Here is a 26406-nt window from a genome sequence, read left to right as displayed (position 1 = left end):
AATGTTTCTCATGTCTGTATGCAGCTGCTCTCCAGTCTTCCCACTGTGCCCTCTTTTGGTTTACTCCGGTCCAGCAAAGAAAACAGATCATCTGTAGGATAGGAAACAGTAGAATATGTAAGACAACTATGATTGGGCATATTAGAGGGGCCTAAACCAGACAACTTCATGGACATTGCAAGGAATTTTATATCAGCAGGGTCAAAGAGAATGATCATGAAGAAAATGTCAGAGCGTCTGTTGAGGCAGACGGGATTAACGCCCTTATTCCTAGTCGTCATCCCTTGATCTTAAGGCTCTACTTCTATACCGAGCGAGTCCGTCTGCTGTAAATCTGCTCCTACGGTTGATTGACCAGCATTTTATCTTGCCTTATCTCCTGATTCTCTCCACAGCAGAAAGGCCGAGTGGGTGACAGCCGCTGTCCACATTCTTCAGATATGTGAAACAAATCTCTCAGTGGTCCTGGGCATTAAACATTTGATCGTTTGCCTTTTTTTCTCTATCTGGACTGTAAAAGGCAGTGACATAGAAAAGCGGGCAGGCTTTGCCAACTCAAAGCATCCCAGAATAGTCTATTCTAAGGTCTGGATTGAAGACTGGGGAATAGAGTAGGAGATCTCTGCTGGACGATTGTGCTTAATGATGACAATTTTTTTCTCTGTTGATACTCTGTTCTTATTTTCAATAGCTTCAAAATTCAAGTGGAAAAGAGGTGCTATTTATTTTTTACTAAATACTTTAAGTATGTCCACCAAAATCTGTTTGTTCTTCTTCCATAGAAACAGAATTGTATTTGGGCAGATGGTTGCAACCAGGTGTGACCACATGACTAAGTTCATGGGTACAGAATGTGGCAGAAGTAATGTGTGTAATTTCTGGCTTATTTTCTCAAAGGTCCTTGGCCTGAAAAGTTCCTTCTTTTCCTTTTTTTCTGGTTGGAAAAGACAATGGCTAGAACATATTGAGGATGGAAGGGTTGGCCCACCCATCTGGGTGACTTTGTGGAGCAAAGCCTACTTAATTATATAAGATAAGTGTCTATTTTCGACACAATGCGTTTTTAGTCTCTTCATTATACCAGTTTGGTCTTTACCATAGCTAATACAGATTCCAAAAATAATAATAAGATTATTTAATAATAAAAATAAGAGCTAAGAATTCTTTAACACTTCCTATCACGTGCCAGTGAGTATGCTGAGCACTTTACATGTATTATCTCAATAGTTCTCCTAAGGAACCTATAAAGTCATTCATTGTATTATCTTCTTTTTACAAAGAAGGGAAGTAAAGGCACAGAAAATTTAAATAAGCCCCTCATATCACACATCTAGCAAGAGAGCAGAGCCACAGTTCAAACATAATGTACCCTGGCACATCGCCTTGGGACAGCGACTTGGGATGGAATCTTAAAGTCAGGGTTTCAGAACAATTTCCAGGGAGCTTTAGAATAATATCTTTTGAGGATAGAGAATATTTCTGGTTTGACATGTTATCCACCTCAAAACACAGTTGTCTTTGTGGTTAAGAATGGGGAGGCAGTCAAGTGGTATGCTTGAAAGAGCAAGCAGAACCAGTCATAACTGATGGAGACAAGTTTCTGCGGGTTTCTTGTATTTCTGCACATCTTTCAGAAGGTACTGACTGCTTGTGTTCTGAACAGTCTTTTCAAGATGTTTGCGTAGTGACCAGCCTTAGAAGATACAGGTAATGTCTCCCTTCAGAGCAGGTGTGTGACCACCATTCAAGAAGATTTGGACTCCCTCTCTTCAGGGTTCCTTTCCTGTCAGTGCCGGTGAAGAGGTTTGCTGGCCTTGTGAGGAACCAGCAGACAGAAGAGCAGCTATTGTTGTAAGTAATAAACTGCACTTGGCCTCTGATGCAGGTGTCCTAGGTCTTTCTGCCAGCGTTGATGAGACTGATGAAACTGGATCACTTGTTAGCTTGAATGTAGGGTCAAATCTCAGGCCACTCACAGTTCTTGACAATAATGTAAAACTTCCTTCTTCTAAGTGCGGTGACTCAGTCAGTATTCAAAGACAGCTAGTTTGGATTTTTTACATGTCAGGAGACATAATAAGGAGGAAGGGAAGTGGCTTCAAGGGCAACAGAAATTCATACCCACAAAAATAGATAGTCATTTAGAGTGGATGGTAAATTCTAATGATGTTAACCTAATTCTATAACACAGATTTCAGTCTCAGTTCTAAATATTTATGCCAAAGTCCCCAAATTAGACTTGAATACCCTAAAATGTCAATAAATAGGTAGTTTAAAACATTTTAAAGATACAGCATCATGGGAAAATGGAGTTGAGAATAGTTTTATAGACATTCTTCAAGCATTGGGATATCCAGCATTACCTGACACTATAATTCTGAATAAAACAAAACAAATATATCAGGGTTAACAAAGGTATTTGAGAATCTTGATTTTCCTAAGTGGAAATAAGGCCAACTTCTTGTGTCGGGGAAAGAATACTGGACCAGAACTCAAGATACGTGAGGTCATTTTATCACCAACTATGAAACTTGTACAGGATAGTCTCTGGGCCTTTGTTCTTTTCAAACATAAAACAGATGCCATAAAATACATCATCTCAAAGATCATACCAACAGAGAAGTCATGGAATCACAGAATCTCAGAAGGAATTTTAGTAGTGATAGTTTATATGACATTGGAATTTTGAATTGTTTTCTCAGCATAAATTTGAAATTATCATTTCTAGAGACAGGGAAGATCATTAGATTTCAAACCCATCTATTTCATCTCCATCCATCTTTCCCATCCATCCGTCTGTCCGTCCATCCATTCATCCATCCATCCATCCTTTTTTTTTCCTTTTCCTTTTCCCTTTTCTTCATCCCTCCTTCCTTCTGACAAGGAGAGAAGGGGGGTGGGAGGGGGAGAGAGAGAGAGAGAGAGAAGAGAATCTTAAGTTGGCTCCATGCCCAGTGGGGAGCCCAACCAGGGGCTCGATCTCACGACCTTGAGGTGATAACCTGAGCCAAAATCAAGAGTCAGATACTTAACCCACTGAGCCACCCATGCACCACCAAGCATCTTTCAATAATAGTCTTCTTTATATCAAGGTAAAATCTATTAACTTGTAACTTTTATCATTGATACTCAATTAACTTTTGTACCACAAATAACAAAAATGTTTTCCCCCTATGTTAGTATGTTAGTTATTTGAAGTAGGCAGTCATATCGGAGACCATTCATTTGTTTTCCACTGTCTTAATACCTGATTCCTATTAATTCTTCTATATGTGAATGTGTGTTCCTTCATAGGTCTAGTTGGTCTTAAAATGTGAGGTGTTTCATGCAGAACTCTATACATCAGACACCATAAATAGAATTCTGTCTTTCCCCCCTTCCTGAAAAATTTTGCTGGAGGTAGAGGGCATAGTATCAGAAACATAGTATCAGAAACATTTAGGGGCTGTGGATCTTGTCCAAGATGGTGGTGGTGAGGTTGGAGGTGGGGGAAGGAAGCCAAAACTGGTTCTGCCTAGGGTGGAGTTTTCAGAGTTTAAACCTAACAGCACAGGAAAGCTAATTGAGCAGACTTAAATTCTATCCAAGGAAGTGTTGATATTCTAAAGATCACATATTAGGAGAGAAGGGCAGTTCACCTAATGAGGTGATTTTGCTTCTCAGGTGAGAGTCAGAGGGTCAATCAGGATCCCAAAGACCAGGTAGTCTAGGATAGCCTCCATACTCTAATATTTCTATCATAAGACTACGTTATTGTTTTTCACATTTTAATGTACATACAGATCATCAGAGATACTTGTTAACAATAGGATTCTCAGGACTTCTGATTGAGTGAGCATGGAGTGTCTTCAGAATTCTAATTTTTATAGCACTCCCCAAATGACACAGATGCAAGATGGCCTGTGAACACCCAGTAAAATACACTATTTCTGGTTCTTTTGGAACCAGAGACACCAAGTCTCAAGGACCTGGACCATATGTGAGGGACACAGATGGGTCCCATCAGGAGGGAGTCAAATAGCAAGTATTCAGTTGGATGCTTTAGCTTCAAGCTAGAATTGCTCCCTATATCACTGGTTAGCTAAAGGTTCATTGAATGAATGATTCCTTGTCCCCCCCAACCACTCCCAAACCCTTGCTTGTTAAAAACATGTTTTTAATTTTAAAACTTCCTCAATCCTTGTAACTCCTATACACTCCATTCCTATCTCATGTAGAAAATTCTTCTCTGCTAATCTGCCTTTTCTTGCTGGGGGTCAGCACATCATTCTAGCTGAGTTCCTAACTATGATTTCAGTCAGAAGTGTCTAAGATCTTTTAGGTAGGGAAGCAGAAGATTCCATTGTCCAGTGTCCATTACTACTATGGTAATGGAGAGGGAAAGATATGAGGATTTGGGTTTAGGCTAGTAGAAGCCTAGAGATGGAGGTGTACACAAAAATGATGGGAGAATCACCAGACTTAGGAGGGAAAATGGTTCGTTCAGTTTTGTGCAAAGACAGTTGAAGGTACTGGTAGGGTATTTAAAAACTATACCATATATTATACAAAATATACCATGAACAGTCTGGGACAGGGACTCAGAAGAGAGGTCTCGAGAGTTACATAAGGTGGAAGGGCGGGACCAAGAGGAAGCAGAAGTCAAGAAAATCAAGTCCAAGCTTACAGAACTCAAGGAAAGAAAGTATCAAGGCCGATAAACTTTGTGACTTAATAGCACGTTTGTACCCATAAAATTGGAAATAGTGAAATTCAGAGTGTGAAGATTTGATAAGAGGTCCATAATGAAGAAAAGCAAACCAGCCTTAGCTGCTCTCTTCAGATGTAATGAAAGCCAAACGAAAAACAAAAGCGTGAGATAGTAGTTTGATTTCTTTTTCTTAGGAGTGAATGGATTGTGCTTGAATGCTGAAGAAACCAGTGCACTGAAGATGAGAGAAATGGAATAAGGGAAATCTGAGAGGATGGTTGAAAGAAATGTACAAGTCAAAGAGTAGAAAACTGAAACTTGTATCAGACTATTTTCAGTCAAATTAGAGAGAATGTCATCGTAGCGAGAGAGATGAGGATGCTACTGAGTGGGGGTGGGGTAGATATTAGAAAGATGTGTTAACTGAGTTAGAAGTCTATTTTTTATTATAAAAGATGTCCAGGGGGCACCTGGGTGGCCCAGTCAGTTGAGTGTCCAACTCTTGATTTCTGCCCAGGTCGTGATCTCAGGGTTGTGAGATTGAACCCCATGTCCATGCTCAGCATGGAGCCTGCTTAAGATTCTCTCTCCCCCTCTCCCCCCACCCCCTGTCCCATCCCCCCTCCACAAGCACATGTGCTCTCTGGAAAGATAGAAAAAGAAGAGAGGGAGGGAGCGAGAAGGAAGGAAGGAAGGAGGGAAGGAGTCCAGAGGTAGGCAGACAAGGAGTGGTTTGGCGGTTCCAAGTCATGAGGAACACTGGCTCATCCTAGCTTTGCTTTACCTTTCTAGTTACCAACTTCTGTTTTCCCAGTTCAAGAGAGAGCTGCTCGCTCTTGTCTTCATCACTTGCCATGCGCTGGCTAGCAGAGGAAAGGAAAAAGGCAGAGTGGGTTCCTTGCTGCTGCATTAGGTCTCTTTAAGCAGCCTTTCTGGAAGTATCACACACATGTTCGTTTCCCCTATTTGGCCAAAACTCACATTAGCTAACCTGTCCATGAAGGAGGCTGGAAAACAGTTGTTTTCCCTCAGTGTGACCAGAGGAAAGTCAGGGTTCTCTGACTAAGAAGGCAGGAGAAATGCTCTCAGTGTAGGTAATTGTCGGTCTCTGCCATAGGCATGGTAAAAGCTTGTGGTGAGACCAATAATTTCAGTTTTGTTACTTTTTTCCAGCTTACTAGGAAAAGAAGGTGTTTTGGCCAGGGCTATGGATTGGAGCGGCCGTTACCAATAAGGAAGTAAGCAATTCCAGGATACAAGCAGCAGTATTGCTGAAATCCTGATAGTGAGGTCCAGGCTGTTGGACTGAAAAAGAATAATAGAATATGCCCTCTGGGGACTGGAGATCACTAGAGGGTGAAGAGCTAGTTAAACAAAGAAGACAGGATTGGGAAAGGAGAGAGGATAGAGTGATTAAAAAAGGAAGCTTCAAGTTCACAGAGGTTGAGACATTTACAAATGCTCCAAGTCTGACGTGTGGCTGTCCTAGCCTGGCATGGAAAATAAACTATTATAGTTGATGGGTACGAGTTACAGAAATAAGGCTAGAAGGATCAGTGATAAGGATGATGTCAGGAGGTAAAAGTGGAAAGGACTCTGGAGGCGAAAAACCAAGACATTCATCAAATCTTCAGTAAACAGAATGAGAAGGATTGGTGTCATGCACAAGATTTATCTCCGAGAAGAGATTGTTTAGCTATCACAGGGAAAGAGGAATGGCAGGTATTTATGGAGTACTTACTATGTGGCAATCAACAAACTGTGTGTTGTTTTTTCTTTTATAGGAAAATGATTTTTAAATCAAGTATTTTGGAACAATTTTAGATTTAATTTAGAGATGCAAAAATCCAGAGTTCCTTTATTCCCTTCGTCCAACCTGAATGTCTCTTAACACTAATGTCTTCCGCAACCACGGGACATTGGTGAAACTAGGAAATTAGTTCATAGTTGTGTACCACTGTTAAACTTTATTGGGATTTCTGCAGTTGTTCTTTTTTTTTTTTTTTTTTTTTTTTTTTGGGTGCAGTTGGGCCCTTGTTTGCAGCTTTGTCCCTTTGCTGGGGCAGGATGCAGTCCCAGACGCCATACCGTATTTAGTTGCCATGCCTCCTTAGTCTCCTTTGGTCTGTGATGGTGTCCCCATCTCTGCTTTTTTGACCTTTACGTTTTAAAGAATACTCCAAGGAGTCTTGTGGAATGTCTCTCAGTTTGCGTCTTGTCTGATATTCTCTCACAATTAGACTGGGATTATGTGTTTCTGAAGATACCATAGAGTGGAAGTGTGCTTATCATAGCATCATTCAGGGAGAACAGGCTACAATGACTTACCATTGGTGATGTCAACCTCCATCACTAGGTTAAAGCAGTGCTTGCCAGATTTCTATAAACTCATTATCCCCCCCTTTCTCCTCTGTTCTTGGGGAGCAAGTTGCTGAGTTTAGCCCCTACTCAGCAAGAGGAGGTATTAAACTCCATCGATTGGAAAGTATAATATCTACAAATACTTGTGCTTCTTCGTGAGGAAGATTTACCCCTTCTTGCTCACTTATTTATGTATTTAATCACTTTATATATAGTAAGAGGATGGACTCATGGATGTTTATTCTTTGGGTTTTAATCCAATGCTATTATTTATTTTGTTGCTCAAATTGTTCCAGTTTTGGCCATTGGCAACTAAATACTTTTACATAAATTATTTATTGAATTCTCCAACAATCCATGGAGGCAGGTATTACCATTACCCTTATTTTGTAGAAACTGTGACTCAGAGAGTAACAAACCTTCCCAGCGATTCCTATCATACATGTGGAAAGCCAGGAATGAGACTCCAGGGTCTGTGTGCTTAGCTTTGCTACATTTTCAGAGGAAAAGGATGTTCCACAAATGTCAGTCAGTAATGAGGTGTCTTTTTATCTCACCCCCTTTTTTAGAGGTGAGGTAACAGATTCTGAAGCAATTCGTAAAGGCAGGAGTAACAGAATAGATGTGCTTCCAAAGGTACAGTATATAGAGAAAAAAAAACGTCACAAATGGTCAGAACTAAGCCTGTTGCTAGATGGGAAGGGAGGAGATTAGCTAACAAAGGAAAGAGAGGGAGTGATAGGAGATTGCAGGAGAATTAATGTCATGGAAACTAAGGGAGGAAAAAAGTGCATTGAGGGTTCAACTTGGCTGCTGGGCCACAGCAAATCAGCTTACAGCAAGGAGGGAATGAAGTGAACTTCCACAAAGCAGTGTAAAGGAAGGGTGGAAAATAAAACCGAATTTCAGGAGATCAAAAATTGTTTTAGAGAAAGGAGATAAAAGAATTTAATAATAAAAGGTGGCAGGGTCAAGTGATTATTTCCAGGATGGAGGGAGAACCTGCACCCAGGGAAGTTTATGGAGAAGGGGAGACAAGACCAGATGGAGAAATATGCACAATACTTGGAAAGGAAGGGCATTCTTCTTGGAGTTAGGGGAACCTCTCCTCACATACTGGGGGTGAGCCTCAGAGATCAAGGACAGTGGTGTGGTTGAGCTGAAGGTGCAGACACCCTGAGGATGTTAGGGTTTTTGATGATTTCAATTTTATTAGTAAAACTGCCAGCAAAGTCATCTGCAGACACTGGGGGAAAAATTAGTGACGTATTTATTTATTATCCCATGAGTAGCTAACACTGCTGGGTCCGTGTCTGGTAGGCTTGGTGAAAGGGGGCAAGTTGAAGTCATTCCTGCTAATAGAAGCCATTTGAGTGAAAGCAAAGATCAGAAATATGATTATCTGGATTTGTACTGGATGTTTTCCAGTCAAATGGTTAAAATTCAGTATTTTATGTAACTCTTAGGTAAAAGAGTCTTTCTAAAGTGTTCAGAATTAAGTATGGTACTAAATTGTTAGGCTTATGTATCGAGATGTTGACAAAAATCCCTAATAATTATAAAGGCTGAACATAAGACTAATGTAAGAATAATGTTATTAGAATGAAAACATTTTTATCAGCCTTTTTTTCTTCAAATAATTCTAACTGCAGAATTCTTGGTCAATGTTTTGACACTGAAGGCTTATCATGTCATTTGTATCTGTTAGAGGATATAGGCTTGAGCCATACTTATTCTAATCTAAGCACATGATGAGTTGTTTTAAAAATCTGTCAAATACTCTTAAAATATTAAAATGGAATTTAAAAAATTTTTTTAAGATTTTATTTATTTATTTGAGAGAGAGAATGAGATAGATCATGAGAGAGGGGAGGGTCAGAGGGAGAAGCAGACTCACTGCTGAGCAGGAAGCCCGATGTGGGACTCGATCCCGGGACTCCAGGATCATGACCTGAGCCGAAGGCAGTCGCTTAACCAACTGAGCCACCCAGGCGCCCGGAATTTTAAAATTTAATCTGAGATATTAACACCATCACATCTATAACACTAATACAAATTTAAAAGAACATTCTATTTCAGAAGCACTTTAATCTATGAAGTTATTTGAAGGGTGTTTTTATAAAAAATATAAATTCAGGTAAAGGCTAAAATATCCAGGGGCAGAACTTTCTAAGAAGTTTATGAATTGGGGTGCCTGGGTGGCTCAGTCGTTAAGCGTCTGCCTTCGGTTCAGGTCACGATCCCAGGGTCCTGGGATCGAGCCCCGCATTGGGCTCTCTGCTCTGTAGGAAGCCTGCTTCTCCCTCTCCCTTTCCCCCTGCTTGTGTTCCCTCTCTCGCTGTGTCTCTCTCTGTTAAATAAATAAATAAAATCTTAAAAAAAAAAGTTTATGAATTATTTAATGTATCCTTAAATATTGTAGATTGCCTTCATCTAACACAGTTATAATACTATACTAAACATGCTCATTTCCTCTATATGGACCAGAAAAAATTTACATTAAAACATATTATTTATACTTAGTGATTATTTTATTACCATATATTATTGTATACAATTTTGTTTAAGGATGTTATAAATCATATTTTAAACAAAAATGTATGCATGGCATAGGTAAGCAGTAACATTTTGAAGAAAAGGGAAAAGCCATGAAAACATCTACCTAAAATTTGGTGATACTGAGAAACACGAGATGGTGCAGCATAGTAATGATTGAAAGCTTCCTAATACATTGAAACACTGGTAAATCTTCAGACACTAGAACAACAAACTGGTATAGAAGTTCAAATTAGACACATCCATATCCTCAGAAGTGCACATCATGTAAAAATGAATCCCTCATTAGAGCACGTACACACAGCATCCTTTGGCACTTAGCAATACAGACAAACGTGTTATTTGGTTTAATGCGATTTTATTATTCTTAGATACATTTTAGTTATTTTATATAGATAAAAATATACAGTATTGCTTCAAAATTTTGTAACTGTATAAGTGCATAACTGTCATCCTATTCACAATTTAAAATAAGCCTATTTATCTGCTAAATAATTCACCCAAAAACATGTGGAAAAGACTAACAAAAATGGTTATATGAAGACTTTTAATGAAAGGCTTAAATGTAAAAAAATGGAATATTAATGCAGACCCTGCTCTAAATCTTCAGTGATACCTCGTGCTGAAAACAAATTATGAAATGGTTTAAATTTATTTTTCAACATTTAAATTGATGCTACAGATTGAAAATTTTGAGAACGCATATAACTGACATATTTTGTCTGAAGCCACTTTTATATACATTGATTTACTAAAAAAAAGTGAAAAATATTGTATTTTAATACTACATCTCAGTTTGAGATTCCATCATGTTTTTATATACTACATGCAATCTGTGTCTGCCCTTCAGATGTCACATTTAAGGAAAAGGGGATTTTTAAAAAATCACCCAAGGATGGTAAAGTTGGTAGGGTGATTAATTTGCCTTACTGATAATAAAGGTCATATCATATAAACAACATAATGTTTGAAGTTAAGAGAACTGCATGGTTGTCTTAATACCAAAGTAAAAGCAGTTGCATTCATTGATTTCTTAAAAAGCACCGATAAAATATGTAAGACCCAAATTAGGTGCATATATAGGGTATAGACTTTTTAAATGAAAGATTGAAAATATTTTACAAATAATTTTGTTCATTATAAACTATAATTGCACCATTCATTTCACTCATAACAATACTTTGCATCAAACACTGCTATATTCAATCTTAACACTCCTCAAATATGAGAATAACAAATAGTTTCCACTGTACTAAGAAGTGAAATTTATAAAGTCAACACATTATACCTTAAAGCTCATTCTAGATCTAAAATAGTTTTTAAAAATTTATACACATTGAAATGGGTGATTAATTAAAGAGCTAGAAATAAAGCTACTTCTCCTCATTGCAAGTTAATAAACATGGTTGCATTCAAGCAGATTTTTCCACATTGCAACATTTAGCGATCACAGAGATTTTAGCAAAGTTAAATGGTAGTATCTCTCTTCTGAAAACACTTGAAATTTTAGTGCTGTGGTCTTAATGTTTATATGATCAAAAAATAATTCAGAAACACATTTTGCTTTCAAAATTTTTCAACATAAGGCACAGAGCAACATTTAGAGTCTAGAAGCAACTGGATTATATAATAAATATCTTCTCAATCATTATTTGCCCTTTCCTGAAGAAAGTGGGTGAGTAGTGCAGTTAAAACATGCTTGGAATAATAAAAATGACTGAATTTAAGAAATACAAATAATATTTGTGCGTAGAATGCTATTAAAAAAGGTATATTTTCTATCAAATATACATCCTACAGTGTTAAAGGTATAAAAAATTGTGAGGCACTTATATTAACAATGAAGGAGGAAAGCACTGAGATTATCTTTTATAAAAGCACCACACTACTTATTTTAACATCAGAGATAAAAGCTGAAGCCAAAAATAAAAGTTTAATTTTGTATTTGGCGTACTGACAATGTAGAAGTTGAAAACTCAAAAGTATTTCATTTTTTTTTTTTCCTGACAGAAATTTAAAAGTGTCCTAAAGTTCCCTTAAATAAGTTTTGTATATTCCCTGGTACTCAGAATCACGTGAAATAGAGATGGACTCTCACCCTCTGGGCAGCACACTTTCTATTTTAATGACTTTAGGATATGTTATTTTTGATAATTTTTTTTAACTCTTAAAAACATTGGTTTGGAAAAATAGCACAAACAACAACACACAACAATGCCTCCAGCTAAACTTGCTGATGACCAACACTGAGAGTTTTATTATTCTGTAATCTACTGCAAACTCATCCAAACACCAAGGTGCTTAAAATGGGGTTGGAATTATAGGAATCCACTGGATGTCAAATCAGGGAAAGGTCTGGCTTCTGATGGGTGATGAAGGGCCTGAAGATGTGTGGTAGTCTGAGTGTTATTTATATTATTTAATTCAGCAGGATAGGTTTCATTTAAAACTCCTCCATTCTGAAACTGCAAACAAAATAGCAATGTGATTAATTAGATCTTGCAAGTTATCTGAAGCCACTAAATGATATATTAAAATGCATTTTTAAAATATTTGCCTTCATATTGTTAAACTTCAAATTCTTTACTATTGCTACATTTTAAATCGTTCCATGAAGACCCACTGAGCACATATTATGTGTTACATTTATAACCTTTGGTTTCTCCATTGGATGGTACATCTGATGTGTGATACATTGGTCTCAGCTCAGATTTAGCACTCCATACATTAGAAGAGTATTTGATGAACAAATTGCCTTTGGTTTGGATAGGAACTGATGTCTCAGAGAGTACCAGCTATGAGTCACAGTTATATTTATCCGTCGTAGGTTTGCTTTCGCCAGATTGTTCTGGGTACCAATGAAGTGACTGCATTCAAAATTAATACACTGGACTACAGACCTAGGACTTTTCCATAAGAGGTCAGTTCTGACAGAGATGTCTTAATATTCCCCAAATATTACAGAGATGGATAGGATTTCCTAAACGAATTTTTTGTTATATGCTTTTAATCTGTAATTAGGACCATTTTAATAGTACTTATTAAGTTACCAAATATCCTCTTACTATAAAATTAGTCTAATTAGTCTGTAATGCTACTAAAAAAGGCAGATACACAGTTCTGTAGGGCTTTATAGATAATAGCACCTTTGAATTTTAGTATATAGTGAAAGTTGTGGAAACTTTCAAATAGGTTGAAATCATACCTTCAGTTGCTTCAAATAAAGCCAATGTAACGTTAGACTTAGTGTTAACATTAGACTTAAAAGATCCTCCAAAACGCATATTAAATATATATTAAAAGTCACATAATCTGGGTCTTCAATGAATGGCAGCCATGTGGAGTCTTCAGGTGGAAGTTGGTGTTACTCAGAGAATGGTAGGCTTTGACCAAATGACTCCTATCAGTCATAACACGATGCGTGCCAGCAATTCTCTCTAAATATATTGTCAAAAGAAGTGCTGTCCAATAGAAATATAATGTGAACCACATAAGAAATTTTAAATACTTCCCTGGGGGAATATATAGATAGGTCTACAGCCTTCCTGTTACCTTACTATTGATAAAGAAGTAATCCAAAGTAAAGGGGGAAAATGAAGAACTTGTGGTTATGCAATTTTAAACTATGATTAACTGAATTTTAAACTCCATGATTAACTTGTCAACAGTTTACTCAAGTTACCTATCTATGCCACATCACAGCAATGTAGTGAGGTAGACTGTAACTGAAAACTAAATTTCGAGATAGTTGAAGAATGTTGAGAATAAGGATAGACTGGATATATATCAGAGGAAAAACTTCTGCTATTTCCTGCTGCAAAGCTCATCTACAGACAAACCAAATGTCTGAAAAATGTCATAAACAATTACAAATATGAACTTGAACCGTTTTTGCTAATTTATAACTTTAATATATAGTAAATAGAGACCAATGAACTTAATTTGGATCAGGATTTTCTTCAAAAGCCTACTTAATTATACTTTAAAGTGAACTAAATACTTTCTAATGGAAAAGTACGAATGTAAACATACATTCCCAAGGAGCCGTAGAGAGCAGCTATCATCCTTGTTAACTTTTTTTTTAACTGATTACTTTAGATTTGAAGTGTGGTTGCTGGTAGAAAGATTTTGATGACATATTTAAAAAACAAAAATACAGGGGTGTCTGGGTGGCTGAGTCAGTAGAGTGTGTGACTCTTGATCTTGGGGTTGTGAGGTCAAGCCCCATGTTGGGTACAGAGCTTACTTAAAAAAAAATAAGTAAAAATTTAAAAAATAAAATACACTGTCAAGTTTGACCACATGTAAGAAAACCAATAAGTTAGTTAGGCCTTTTAAAAATATGCCAGAAGAAAACATTCCACCTTAAAGGATAAACTGAGGATCTGGCAGATAACATGGGGGTATTGCCAAAGAATACTGAGGAAACTAGGACTGAAGTCAGGGATCACCAAGGACAAAAGGCGTTTAAAGAACACAACCATATTGACCATAACCCATACAAAAAGATTAAATCTCAGGAAACAAACTGAGGGTTGCTGGAGTGGTGGGGGGTGGGAGGGAGGGGGTGGTTGGGTGACAGACACTGGGGAGGGGATGTGCTATGGTGAGCGCTGTGAATTGTGTAAGACTGTTGAATCACAGACCTGTACCCCTGAAACAAATAATAAATACATTATATATTAAAAAAAAAATAGCAGGAAGGGTAAAATGAAGGGGGGGAGAATCGGAGGGGGAGATGAACCATGAGAGACTATGGACTCTGAGAAACAGGGTTCTAGAGGGGAGGAGGGTGAGGGGATGGGTTAGCCTGGTGATGGGTATTAAGGAGGGCATGTTCTGCATGGAGCACTGGGTGTTATATGCAAACAATGAATCATGGAACACTACATCAAAAACTAATGATGTAATGTATGGTGATTAACATAATGAAACATCTCAAAAAAAAATTTTTTTTTTTTTTAAGAGAGAGAGAAAGAATCGTAAGCAGGTTCCACACCCAGCATGGAGCCCAAGGCAAGGCTCAATCTCAAGACCTGAGATCATGACCTGAGTCAAAATCAAGAGCTGGAGTCACCCAGGTACCCCTAAAGAAATTACTTTTCAAAATGCAAATATATTTTGGAACTCTGAATTTTTAAAGGACCATATAATTAAAAAGAAGAGCGAGAAACCCAAGGATCGATTCTAAACAATCTACTTTTCACTAATTTCACCTGGTAACTTGACATACTATGTTGCCTCAGCCTTTGACTTGTTTCTCCTTTACAACTCAAGTAAAAAAATCTATTAGTAACATACTAATATTAGAAAAGTACTGGCTTATAAAAAAGTAGTCACAGACATAAGTTTATAACTCATGTATATTTGTAATGTGAGAAGAATCACTGCAAGGCTTTATTCAGAGTCCGATAAAACCCTTACCTTGTTTAAAAATGGCTGTGGCGCTGTTGTTGGACCATAGGGCATGCGGGCCACACGGCTGGGCAGTGGCTCTGGCTGGCACTGGTACATGGACACGGCCCCAGCATAACAGGCCTGAGGACTTACTATGGTTGACTCTGGATTCAGTCCATGGGTTTGGTTTTCAGGAACTTGTAAACATGTGACAAAATCTTCTAAATTAGTAGTAGGGTAAGGGGATGGGTCAAAATTCCCTATGGGAAAGTCTAACTGTGTCCCGTTGGAATGCTGTGGTAACACAGGCTGATTACAGGGAATAAAGTTCTGTGTGTATGGCACAGGACTGGTCTCAGGTTTGTAGGGAAAAGCTTCACTGCTCCCAGGGACGTCTGAAAAGACACTATACTGCTGCAGATCTTGCTGAGGACAACTCCGAGGCACGGATGGCTGAGGGTTCCAGTTGGCAAACATGCTGTTAACTTGCATATGCTGCATTTTCTGACAGAGCTGTGCCCGCTCCACGGCCCCGTGCTCTGGGCGGTGCTGCAGCTGCGGCTGTTCGAACCGCAGGGGCTCCTGTACCACACAGCTCGAGGTCAGAGCCAAGGACTGTGGCTGTGGGTAGTCTGAACACCCAAAGGTGGGCTTGCTTAAAGACTCTTGGACGTAGGTCAGGATTTCATCTGTTAGGTCAATATCTCGGAAGTCATCCTCAACCGAAAGGTCAGTTCTGAAAAATTCCTCATTCTGTTGCATGTGTTTGATATCTTCAAAATCAATGCCTAGCTGTCTCATAATGCCATACAAGTCACTATTTCTGTTGTCTGGAAAGAGCCCTGCTTGACCTCCAGAGAGTGTTGGGTTCATTTCCTGAGAGTGACCTATTTCCTCATGTTTCAGGATACCATCACTTCCCATTGGTGCGATATTGTCTTGCCAGTTACTGCATTCATTCACAGGTTCATTAAAAAGATTTCTTTCAAACGGTGTGCTACCTGAGGCGGGGTAGAGATAAATAGACTCATCCTGTTGCATGATGGCAGCCAGGAGGGAACTGGGATTGAGAGAATCCTTACTGAGAGCTGATTTGGTAGCGGAATCTATCCCACTTGCACCATTTTTAGTCCTTATTGGTAAGGAATCCATCACGGGAGGAAAAGGACTGGTTAGCTCATATAACACAGCTTCTCCAGTAGTAAAGATAAAGGGCAACTTCATATTTCGCTTTCGTAAATGTTCTGTTCCTTCTTCATCTCTAAAATTGGGGACAAAAAAGTCTGCGTATGTTAGGAAGAGTTGTATCATAAACATTTTAAAATAAAAAATTTAAAAGAAAAACAGCAAGCAAAAGACATTGTAATTGAGTTTGAGAGCATGAACTTAATTTTGATGTTTTTCTAATGAGAAGTGCTGTAAAATTTTTTAGGCAAATTGAGGTGATTTAGAATTTGCCCCCAAACTTAGTACAGTCATTATTTCCACACTCAGTTTACATCCCTGACATCCTATGGAAAAAAAGAGTGGAATAAAGATCCACATAAACTGTAAGAATTTAGGAATTAACCATCCCAGCCAGGGTGCCCCCTGCCCCACCCCATGTAGAGCAAGCCAGGATTCTTTGCCCACTATGGCAGCAGTCACTCTGCGAAAGGTGCCAGAGACATGCAGTCTACACAGGAGATGTTCCTACAGGTTATTCCTTCACGACTGGGAGAGGTAGCTAATTAGAAAGTCAAAAATGAGAAGACAGAGGAATATGCTCCAAATAAAAAGTAGGGCAAAACCAGAAACAACCTAGTTTACCTGATAAAGACTTCAAAGTAATGCTCACCAGACTTGGGAGAAGAATGGACGAACTAAGTGAGAAGTTCAACAAAGAGATAAGAGTCGAATACAATAACTAAAATGAAAAATAGACTAGAGATCAGCAACAGAAGACGGGGAAGAATATTTTTGCATCCATGTTCATCAAGGATATTGGTCTGTAATTCTCCTTTTTGATGGGGTCTTTGTCTGGTTTGGGGATCAAGGTAATGGTGGCCTCATAAAACGAGTTTGGAAGTTTTTTGGAACAGTTTCAGAAGAATAGGTATTAATTCAGTAAAGTGGCAGGATATAAAAATCAATGCACAGAAATCAGTGACATTCCTATATGCCAACAACAAGACGGAAGAAAGAAATTAAGGAGTCGATCCCATTTACAATTGCACCCAAAACCATAAGATACCTAGGAATAAATCTAACCAAAGAGGCAAAGGATCTGTACTCATGAAAGAAATTGAAGACACAAAGAAATGGAAAAACGTTCCACGCTCATGGATTGGAAGAATAAATATTGTGACAATGTCAATGCTACCTAGAGCAATCTACACATTCAATGCAATCCCAATCAAAATACCATCCACTTTTTTCAAAGAAATGGAACAAATAATCCTAAAATTTGTATGGAACCAGAAAAGACCCCAAATAGCCAGAGGAATGTTGAAAAGGAAAAGCAAAGCTGGCAGCATCACAATTTCAGAATTCAAGGTCTATTACAAAGCTGTCATCATCAAGACAGTATGGTACTGGCACAAAAACAGACACATAGATCAATGGAACAGAATAAAGAGCCCAGAAATGGATCCTCAACTCTATGGTCAACTTATCTTTGACAAAGCAGGAAAGAATGTCCAATGGAAAAAAGTCTCAACAAATGGTGTTGGGAAAATTGGACAGCCACATGCAGAAGAATGAAACTGGACCATTTCCTTACACCACACACAAAAATAGACTCCAAATGGTTGAAAGACCTAAATGTGAGCCTGGAGTCCATCAAAATCCTAAAGGAGAACACAGGCGGCAACCTCTTTGACCTCAGCCGCAGCAACTTCTTCCTAGAAATATCGCCAAAGGCAAGGGAAGCAAGGGCAAAAATGAACTATTGGGGTTTCATCAAGATAAAAAGCTTTTGCACAGCAAAAGAAACAGTCCACAAAACAAAAAGACAACCGACAGAATGGGAGAAGATATTTGCAAATGACATATCAGATAAAGGGCTAGTACCCAAAATCTATAAAGAACTTATCAAACTCAACACCCAAAGAACAAATAATCCAATCAAGAAATGGGCAGAAGACATGAACAGACATTTTTCCAAAGAAGACATCCAAATGGCCAATAGACACATGAAAAAGTGCTCAACATCGCTTGGCCATCAGGGAAATCCAAATCAAAACCTCAATGAGATACCACCTCACACCAGTCAGAATGGCTAATATTAACAAGTCAGGAAATGACAGATGTTGGCAGGGATGTGGAGAAAGGGGAGCCCTCCTACACTGTTGGTGGGAATGCAAGCTGGTGCAGCCACTCTGGAAAACAGTATGCAGGTTCCTCAAACAGTTGAAAATAGAGCTACCCTATGACCCAGCAATTGCACTACTGCATATTTACCACAAAGATACAAACGTAGGGATCCCAAGGGGTACGTGCAGCCCGATGTTTATAGCAGCAATGTCCACAATAGCCAAACTGTGGAAAGAGCCAAGATGTCCATCGATAGATGAATGAATAAAGAAGAGGTGGTATATATACACAATGGAATATTATGCAGCCATCAAAAGGAATGAAATCTTGCCATTTGCAACAATGTGGATGGAACTGGAGGGTGTTATGCTGAGTGAAATAAGTCAATCAGAGAAAGACATGTATCATATGACCTCACTGATTTGAGGAATTCTTAATCTCAGGAAACAAATTGAGGGTTGCTGGAGTGGTGGGGGGTGGGAGGGATGGGGTGGCTGGGTGATAGACACTGGGGAGGGTATGTGCTATGGTGAGCGCTTTGAATTGTGCAAGGCTGTTGAATCACAGATCTGTACCTCTGAAACAAATAATGCAATATATGTTAAGAAAAAAAAAAAGAAGATAGCAGGAGGGGAAGAATGAAGGGGGGGTAAATCAGAGGGGGAGATGAACCATGACAGACAATGGACTCTGAAAAACAAACTGAGGGTTCTAGAGGGGAGGGGAGTGGGGGGATGGGTTAGCTTGGTGATGGGTATTAAAGAGGGCACATTCTGCGTGGAGCACTGGGTGTTATGCACAAACAATGAATCATGGAACACTACATCAAGAACTAATGATGTAATGTATGGTGATTAACAAAACAATAAAAAAATTTAAAAAAATTTTAATGAAAAAGAAATGACTAGAGCATAACCAGAAGAAAATTACAAAAGGAAAAAATTTCACCGACAAACCTATAGAAGTTGATCAATCATTTGTAAATGACTGATTTAACCTTATGCCTGTTAAAAAACAGAAGTAGTAAAATCAATTATCTATAAAATGAGGGAATCAAAAGATATATGTCAAATACATAAGAGATGGAAGGGATAGTAAAAACAGTGCTTAGACAAGGCGTTCAAACTTAAGCAACCATCAACTTAATATAGATTGCTATATACTCGGGATGTCATATATGAACCTGAAGGTATCACAAACTAAAAATGTGTAATAGATATACACAAAAAAAGAGAAAGGAGTTCAAGTGTAACACTAAAGAAAGCTATCAATCACAAGGGAAGAGAGCAAGAAAATAAGGAACAGGGAATAACTACAGAAACAATCAGAAAACAATGAACAAATGGCAATCACTACATCCCTATTGATAACTGAATGGCCTAGATACTTCAGTCAAAAGATACAGGGTGTCAAAACAAATTATGTAATATATGGTGATTAACATAACAATAAAAAATTAAAAAAAAAAGATACAGGGTGACTGAAGGGATAAAAAAACAAGATCTTCCAAGGTGCTGCCTACAAGAGATTACCTTCAGACCTAAAGACAAATTCAGACTAAAAGTGAAGGGATGGAAAAAAAAAAAAATACTCCACGCAAAGGAAAGCAAAAAAACAAAACAAAAGCAGCTGGGGTAACAATACTTATCAGACAAAAGAGAATTTAAAACAAAGACTATAAGAGATATGGAAGGGCATTACATAATGATAAAGGGATCAATCCAACAAATAGATATAATAATTGTAAACCTCTATGCACCTAGCATAAGAGCAGTAAATTAAATAAATATTGATAGATCTACAAGGAAAAATTGTCAGTAATACAATAGTAGTAGGACTTTAGCACTGTACTTACATCAGTGGAGAGATCATCAAGCAGAAAATCAATGAGGAAACTGTGGCTTTGTATGATATCTTAGACCAGATGGACTTACTACATACACACAGCATTCCATCCAAAAGAGGCAGAATACACACACATGAAACATTCTTTAGGTCACAAAAAAGTTTCAATAAATTTAAGACTGAAATCAAGCATTTTTTTTTTTTTTATATATCTAGAAATCAACTATACGGAAAAAAAACTAGAAAAAAGCCACAAACACAGGGAGGCTAAACACCATGCTATTAAACAACCAGTGGGTCAACAAAGAAATCAAAAAGGAAATGGGAAATTACCTGGAGACAAACGAAAATGGAAACACTTATGGTGTACAATCTTTGGGACACAGCAAAAGTAGTTCTAAGAAGTTTATGCTGATATAGGTCTATCTCAAGAAACCAGTCTCAATCTAACCTTTCACTTAAAGCAACTAGAAAAAGAAAAAATGAAACCCCAAGTCAGTAGAAGGAAGGAAATTAACAGAGATCAGAGTAGACATAAATGAAATAGAGATTATAAAAATAATAAAAAGGATCAATGAAACCAAAAACTGGTTCTTTGAAAAGATAAAGAAAACTGATAAACCTTTAGCCAGGAACAAGAAAAAAAGAAAAAAACAAAGTCATAAATAAGAGTAACAGCCAACACTACAGAAATACATATGATTTAAGAGACTAGTAAAGGAAAATTAGATGCCAACAAATTAGAAAACAAAAGCAAAAATGAACTATTGGGACTACATCAAAACAAAAGAGAGAGCCAACCAACACAGCAAAAAACAGGCAAATGATTTGAACTGAAAATTCACAGAAGGAAAATGCCCTAGAAAGATATAAAAAGATGTCCTGCCTCATTAGTAATGAGAAAATGCAACAAATAACCTCTTAATAACAGAACAAGCAAATACAAAAATCAAATAATAAAAATATGAACAGCACAAACTAGACCACTGATACATGAAGAACACCATACATTCAACAGAACATATATTCTTAATGAAAGCACATGGGATATTTTACTAACACTGACCATGTGTTAGATCATAAATAAGCTACCACAGATTTTAAAGAACTGAAATCACTCAGAGAATGTTTTCTAACTTCAGTGGAATTGGCCTAAAATTCAGTAACAAAAAGACTAGAAAATACCCATCGTATAAAGTACATACCACTGTAACTCTAAACAAATCATGAATAGAAAAAACAAGACCTATCAAAATATTAGGACTGTAGTTGAAGTTGTACCTACAGGGAAATTAATAGCTTAAAGAAAAGGTTAGAAAAATAGCAATTTATAGCCAAAGAGAGTAGAAGGAAATAATCAGACAAAATGAAGTAGAAAACAAACATTAAATAAGAAAAATCAACAAAAATTGGATCCTTGAGAAGACTAAAAACTAAGGGCCTTCTAGCAATATTAAGAGAGAAGGCACAAATTTCTAGTATCAGGAAATGTTTCTTACTCACTATAGATCTTACAAAGTAAAAAGAAAATAGAGCACAAAAGAGAAAAATCATGTCAATGAATCCAGAGGAAGTATTTGACAAAATTCCATACCCATTCGTGATGATAATATTTAGTAAACTAGAGAGAAGGGAAACTTCTAAATTCAATATATATATGTATAAATAGCAAAAGAAAACACTACCACAAACATTATACTCGACAGTAAAATATTAAAGGGTTTCCCTCTTAGGCTTGGAAGATGACAAAAATAAAACCTGGTATCATTATTTCCTTTACATTTTACTGAGGGCCTAACCAGTGCAATAAAGGAATTTTAAGAAATAATAAATGTCTAAAGATTAAAAAGAAAAAAAATTACATGGTATGTGTTAGAAAATTTGGAATAATCCAGACAAATTATAAGAAAAAGTAGATTTTAGTAAGGTCACTGAATACAAGCCAATATTTAAAAAAATCAACAATTAATTAGAAATTGCTATACACACACATCAAATATCTAGAAGTAAAATGAAGAAAAATACCTAAGACTTGGGTAAGAAAAATACAACCCCTTATTGAAACAAAGACATAGGTACATACTCATGTACCCATATGCCTATATACATACATATATTCACCCTGTTCACGGGTTGGAAGAATATTATAAAGATGTTAATTCTCCCCAAATAAGCTATAGTTTCAATGTAATTCCATTCAAAATCCCAACAGATATCTGATGGAAATTGACAACTGATTTCTAAAATATATATGGAAATGTAAAGGGTAAAGAACAGACAGGACAATCTTGAAGGAGAACAACAAAAAATCCTCAACAAACATGATGGAGAGCATTCAGAGAATTTACATTCAGAGATCAAGATTTACTACAAAGACAGAGAATGAAGACCACGTGCTGTTGGTGTGAAAACAGACAACTAGACTCATGGAACCCAGAAAAAGAACCACAGACAGAACCCCCTAATTAAAATGCAGTGTGGGGGGGGCGGAAAGATGTCCTTTTCAATAAATGTTACTAGTCACTTGGATATACATATAAAGCAAAATATCCATGTTGATCCTTACCTCAGGGCACATACAAACATCAGCTCTCTAGAGTGGAGAAAATATCTGCAATACGGTATTTGACAAAACACTCAATTACAGAATATGTAAGAAACTTAAAAACCACTGCTCGCTTAGAAAGCATATACTAAACACAGCATTCTTCTATATTTCTTTTATTTTACAGATGGCACTAGCTTTTCATCCTTCCTTCATATACCAGAGTAAAACCCTGGAATTTTCATTGTTTATTCTATTTCTGTAATTCTATATATTTAGTCGTTCAATAATGTATGTCAATTCTATCTTCTCAATGTCCTTCACTTTGCCATCTTTCTATACAGATTATCTTTTCAGTTTTTACTTTCAGAGAAAATTCTCATAGAATTTATTTGGAAGTTTTCATGTAAGAGGATTTATAAACCATAGTGTTATTAGAAATAAAATGAAGACATGAAACGTTTTGTCTGCGTACTTACGTTAGAGGTCTCTGAGTTGCAATGATATAATCTGGTCTTCCATTTTTATACACTAAGCGTGCATTAGACTGAACCCAGGTCCATCGATTTTCTTTGGTAAGAAGCCTGAATACTATCATGCCACTCTCTCCAGTCTTAATCACTAAAATCAAATACAAAAATTATCAAACCCCAAATCAACATATTAAAGAAAATCTCTGAAACACAGCCCCTCTAACACACTTTTGGATGTGTTTCATTTATCACCAGAGATGGTAAATGTCTTGACAACTTTTAAACATAGTATGTTAAAAAAATGCATGGAAACAGTTCTTCAGAGTTGATTTTTTTCTATTTCAGACTAAATTTATTATTTAGTAGGTTAAAGGGAAGATTAGGTCAGAAACTTCTGATAACACGTTAAACTATAGAGAGAGTATCCAGTTTGGGGAAAATACAAAGATAAAAATTATTTTCATTTTAAAAAGGGAACATTTCTGTCATTTATGCTTTAAAATTGTGTAATAAAATATTAATCTATATTAACAGATTTATAAATTAGTGATGCCATTCAAAATGCTATTAAAATTGAGCAAAACATTGACAAATGGTCATTTTCATAGTAATTAAACTACTATATTCTTGTGTGGCAGCTGTAGAGCAGTTAATAAAGAGTGTAATTCAGGTTAATCATAACGGTATGACACTGAGTGTAAGTTTACTCAAATAGTTGCCTTAAACACATTATGTAATATTCTGAAATATGTACTAGAACATATGCCATTTTCCAGGCATGTTTATAAGGAAATACAACTTACTCCGGATATGGTACTCAGCACAATAAAGCATATCAGCAGCATGAATAAATTGATATCCTGATCCTCTCATGCACAACTCTGCTTCAGTATAGCCTAAAACAAGTTTTCCTCTGTTTAAAAAAAAGGTAAAATAAGAAATTGGTTATATGCTATTTTCTGCACTGTTTTCCTTGACATTCAGAATTTTACATTAGCAGGGAGAAACAATTAACCACATTCATGTAACTGCTTTCTTTTGTTTACGGCTGTTAATTTCAGCTTTAGATGGTTTTCTTCTGAATAAAGAACACAAAAATTAGCACGGTTAAAGATGACTCTAACAGAAGAGATTATGTAAATAAAACAAAATCTTTAATAAAAATGTACAATGCTTATACTCCATTTTGAGGGGCAAAGTTTTTCAAACCTATCTGCAATCCCGTATTAGATGAAAAACAATGATACATTTTGATAGGATATGAATGCTAATATCACAGTCTACTTCAGAATTTTCTGGAAGTTACTAAACTTCTAGGGCTAAAAATCAAACAAAGTTTGTATGTTATAAAAATGTAAAAAAACCAACAATAAATGTCATCAGGATACTGAATCTTACTAATATAAGCAATTCATCTTTATGATACAGAAATTGTGAAAAGTAAAAAATTATAAGATGATCTGTGAGCCTGATGAAATTATTTTAAAAGGCTATACTGAAAGAGTATGAAGTAACAGCTCACATAATAATAAACATTATAAGCTACACTCTGTTTTACATGCAAAGAGATTTACTGCAACAAACAATGAAATAAAACTGCAAAAGTTTTACTTACTTGGCATCACAAGCAGTGGGTGTAAAGTCTAGTTTGTGTTTGGTTCTGAAGATGAAATTTTTCGTTCGGATCTCAAGGATGGATGGTGGCTGAAGGGGAGTCGCTATGGCAAACAAAGCCAACTGAGGTGGTAGTACTGATCCATCTTTCCCTTTCTTATTCTGTCCATGAAGATACTTTAACCTGCCTTGGAAATTCATTGCCTTAAAAAACAAAACCGCTTCATTAAAATTAACACTTTAATAGTGTGCATGTCAAAAGGCCTTATTGTGGCCATTTCCAGTACTCTTGGTAATTCCATAAAAGTTCCTGAGGCTGACTAATGCTATTTTCATGCCTTTCTCCACAGGAAGCCCATTACAACTATCCCCAAAGGTCATACGAACACTATCTTAAAAGGCCTGACAAGGGAATTGTCACAACAAAATTGCCTGTGTCACTTTCTGAGCTCACAACTGCCCTGTTATTCACACCTAGCATACTAGTCCCCCCTCCTCTTGGCATTCAGTACCTACTTCCTCAATGAATGAACAGTGATAAAGTCATTAAGTACACATTAATATTCAAATTCAGATAAGCTCTAGTCCATAGCTCACTGTCTGTTTCATAACTCATGGTAATCTTTTATAGAGAGATAAAATGCAATTTTATTAAAATGCTACAATGAATAATAAAATTCATGTAAAGAATGTAGAACTCTATTAACAGTAAAGGGCACTTTTAGAAAACAGAGGAAACAAAGATAATTTAAATGTGAACATGACCAATTTAGTTGCTTAAAAGTGTATTAAACACGCTGAGGAATGGTTCTGACCTCAGTATATGATAGCAACACAAAGAAGAAAAGACCCGATGATATAAATTCCATCTCAGAAATACATTATTAACTGATCATCAGTACTAGGAAGACTATCTCAAAGCACAATTCTACCTCTGGGTCAGGAAAATTATCTTCAGAAATAAAGACATCAACAAAAATCACTGTTTGCTAATATTTAAGATTTTATTATCTATTTCAAATTCCTGATAACTCACAAAGGTAATGTGGATCATGCTTTCTGTTCTCTTCTGTACCCAGCGGAATCTTTTTTTTTTTTAATTTTTTTATTGTTATGTTAATCACCATATATTACATCATTAGTTTTTGATACCCAGCGGAATCTTAAGGACAAAGACCACTACCACTGCAAGTATCCTGCTAGAGCTGCACGTTCAGCCTGCACGACGGCAGCTCACACCACGTGACAATTCTGCAATAATGAATATACAACGATTTTTCTAGGTGGCAGTTACTATAGCTATGTAGAAAATGCCATGATAATTTTTCTTTCTGGCAAGGATTAAATCCAAAGAGGGTAAGCATTCTGTTGCTAAATAGGGCTACAAAATTCTCGGTTGTACACGTTAAAAAAGTCCTAAAAATAGGCAAAATACAAGGTTCTATGTTATTTCACTCCATCTTTGTTACTACCTCCTACAAGACTGAGATTTTGAGTTATGGAAGATATTGGAAATCTGAAAAAAGTAATCTTTAGGTTACTTCCCATCATGAAATTATTTTAATAAAGGAGTTTTAAAAATACTCAAATCTAACCAAAGAAAATGGTTTCAGTTTTCTTTTTTGCTTTCT

General features: G+C 36.8%; 1 protein-coding gene and 2 long non-coding RNA genes across 3 annotated transcripts in view; 2 read left to right on the top strand and 1 right to left on the bottom strand.

The window, feature by feature from the left end:
- The window catches only part of LOC141373867 (uncharacterized), a 420551-nt gene that overhangs the window by 186832 nt on the left and 207313 nt on the right, over positions 1-26406 (top strand). The window lies entirely within an intron of this gene.
- On the top strand, positions 1704-26063 carry LOC141373866 (uncharacterized). Its single transcript, XR_012380241.1, has 3 exons — positions 1704-1851; positions 14576-14688; positions 25932-26063. It is a non-coding gene; the product is annotated as an uncharacterized lncRNA (long non-coding RNA).
- AHR (aryl hydrocarbon receptor) overlaps positions 9561-26406 on the bottom strand; it is a 47916-nt gene continuing 31070 nt past the window's right edge. The window contains exons 7-11 of the mRNA XM_025872983.2: positions 24777-24979; positions 23965-24074; positions 23168-23309; positions 15032-16265; positions 9561-12072 (exon numbers count right to left, since the gene is read on the bottom strand). Coding sequence (XP_025728768.1) covers positions 11926-12072; positions 15032-16265; positions 23168-23309; positions 23965-24074; positions 24777-24979 — 1836 coding nt within the window. The 3' untranslated portion in view covers positions 9561-11925. The remainder of the gene's footprint in view (positions 12073-15031; positions 16266-23167; positions 23310-23964; positions 24075-24776; positions 24980-26406) is intronic.

Source organism: Callorhinus ursinus, unplaced genomic scaffold, assembly GCF_003265705.2.
Source record: "Callorhinus ursinus isolate GAN/ISIS: 27379988/994484 unplaced genomic scaffold, GSC_fseal_2.0 scaffold12, whole genome shotgun sequence".
In the NCBI taxonomy this organism is placed as follows: Eukaryota; Metazoa; Chordata; class Mammalia; order Carnivora; family Otariidae; genus Callorhinus; species Callorhinus ursinus.
The sequence above is the reverse complement of the archived record's forward strand: the minus strand, read 5'-3'. Positions and strand labels throughout refer to the sequence as shown.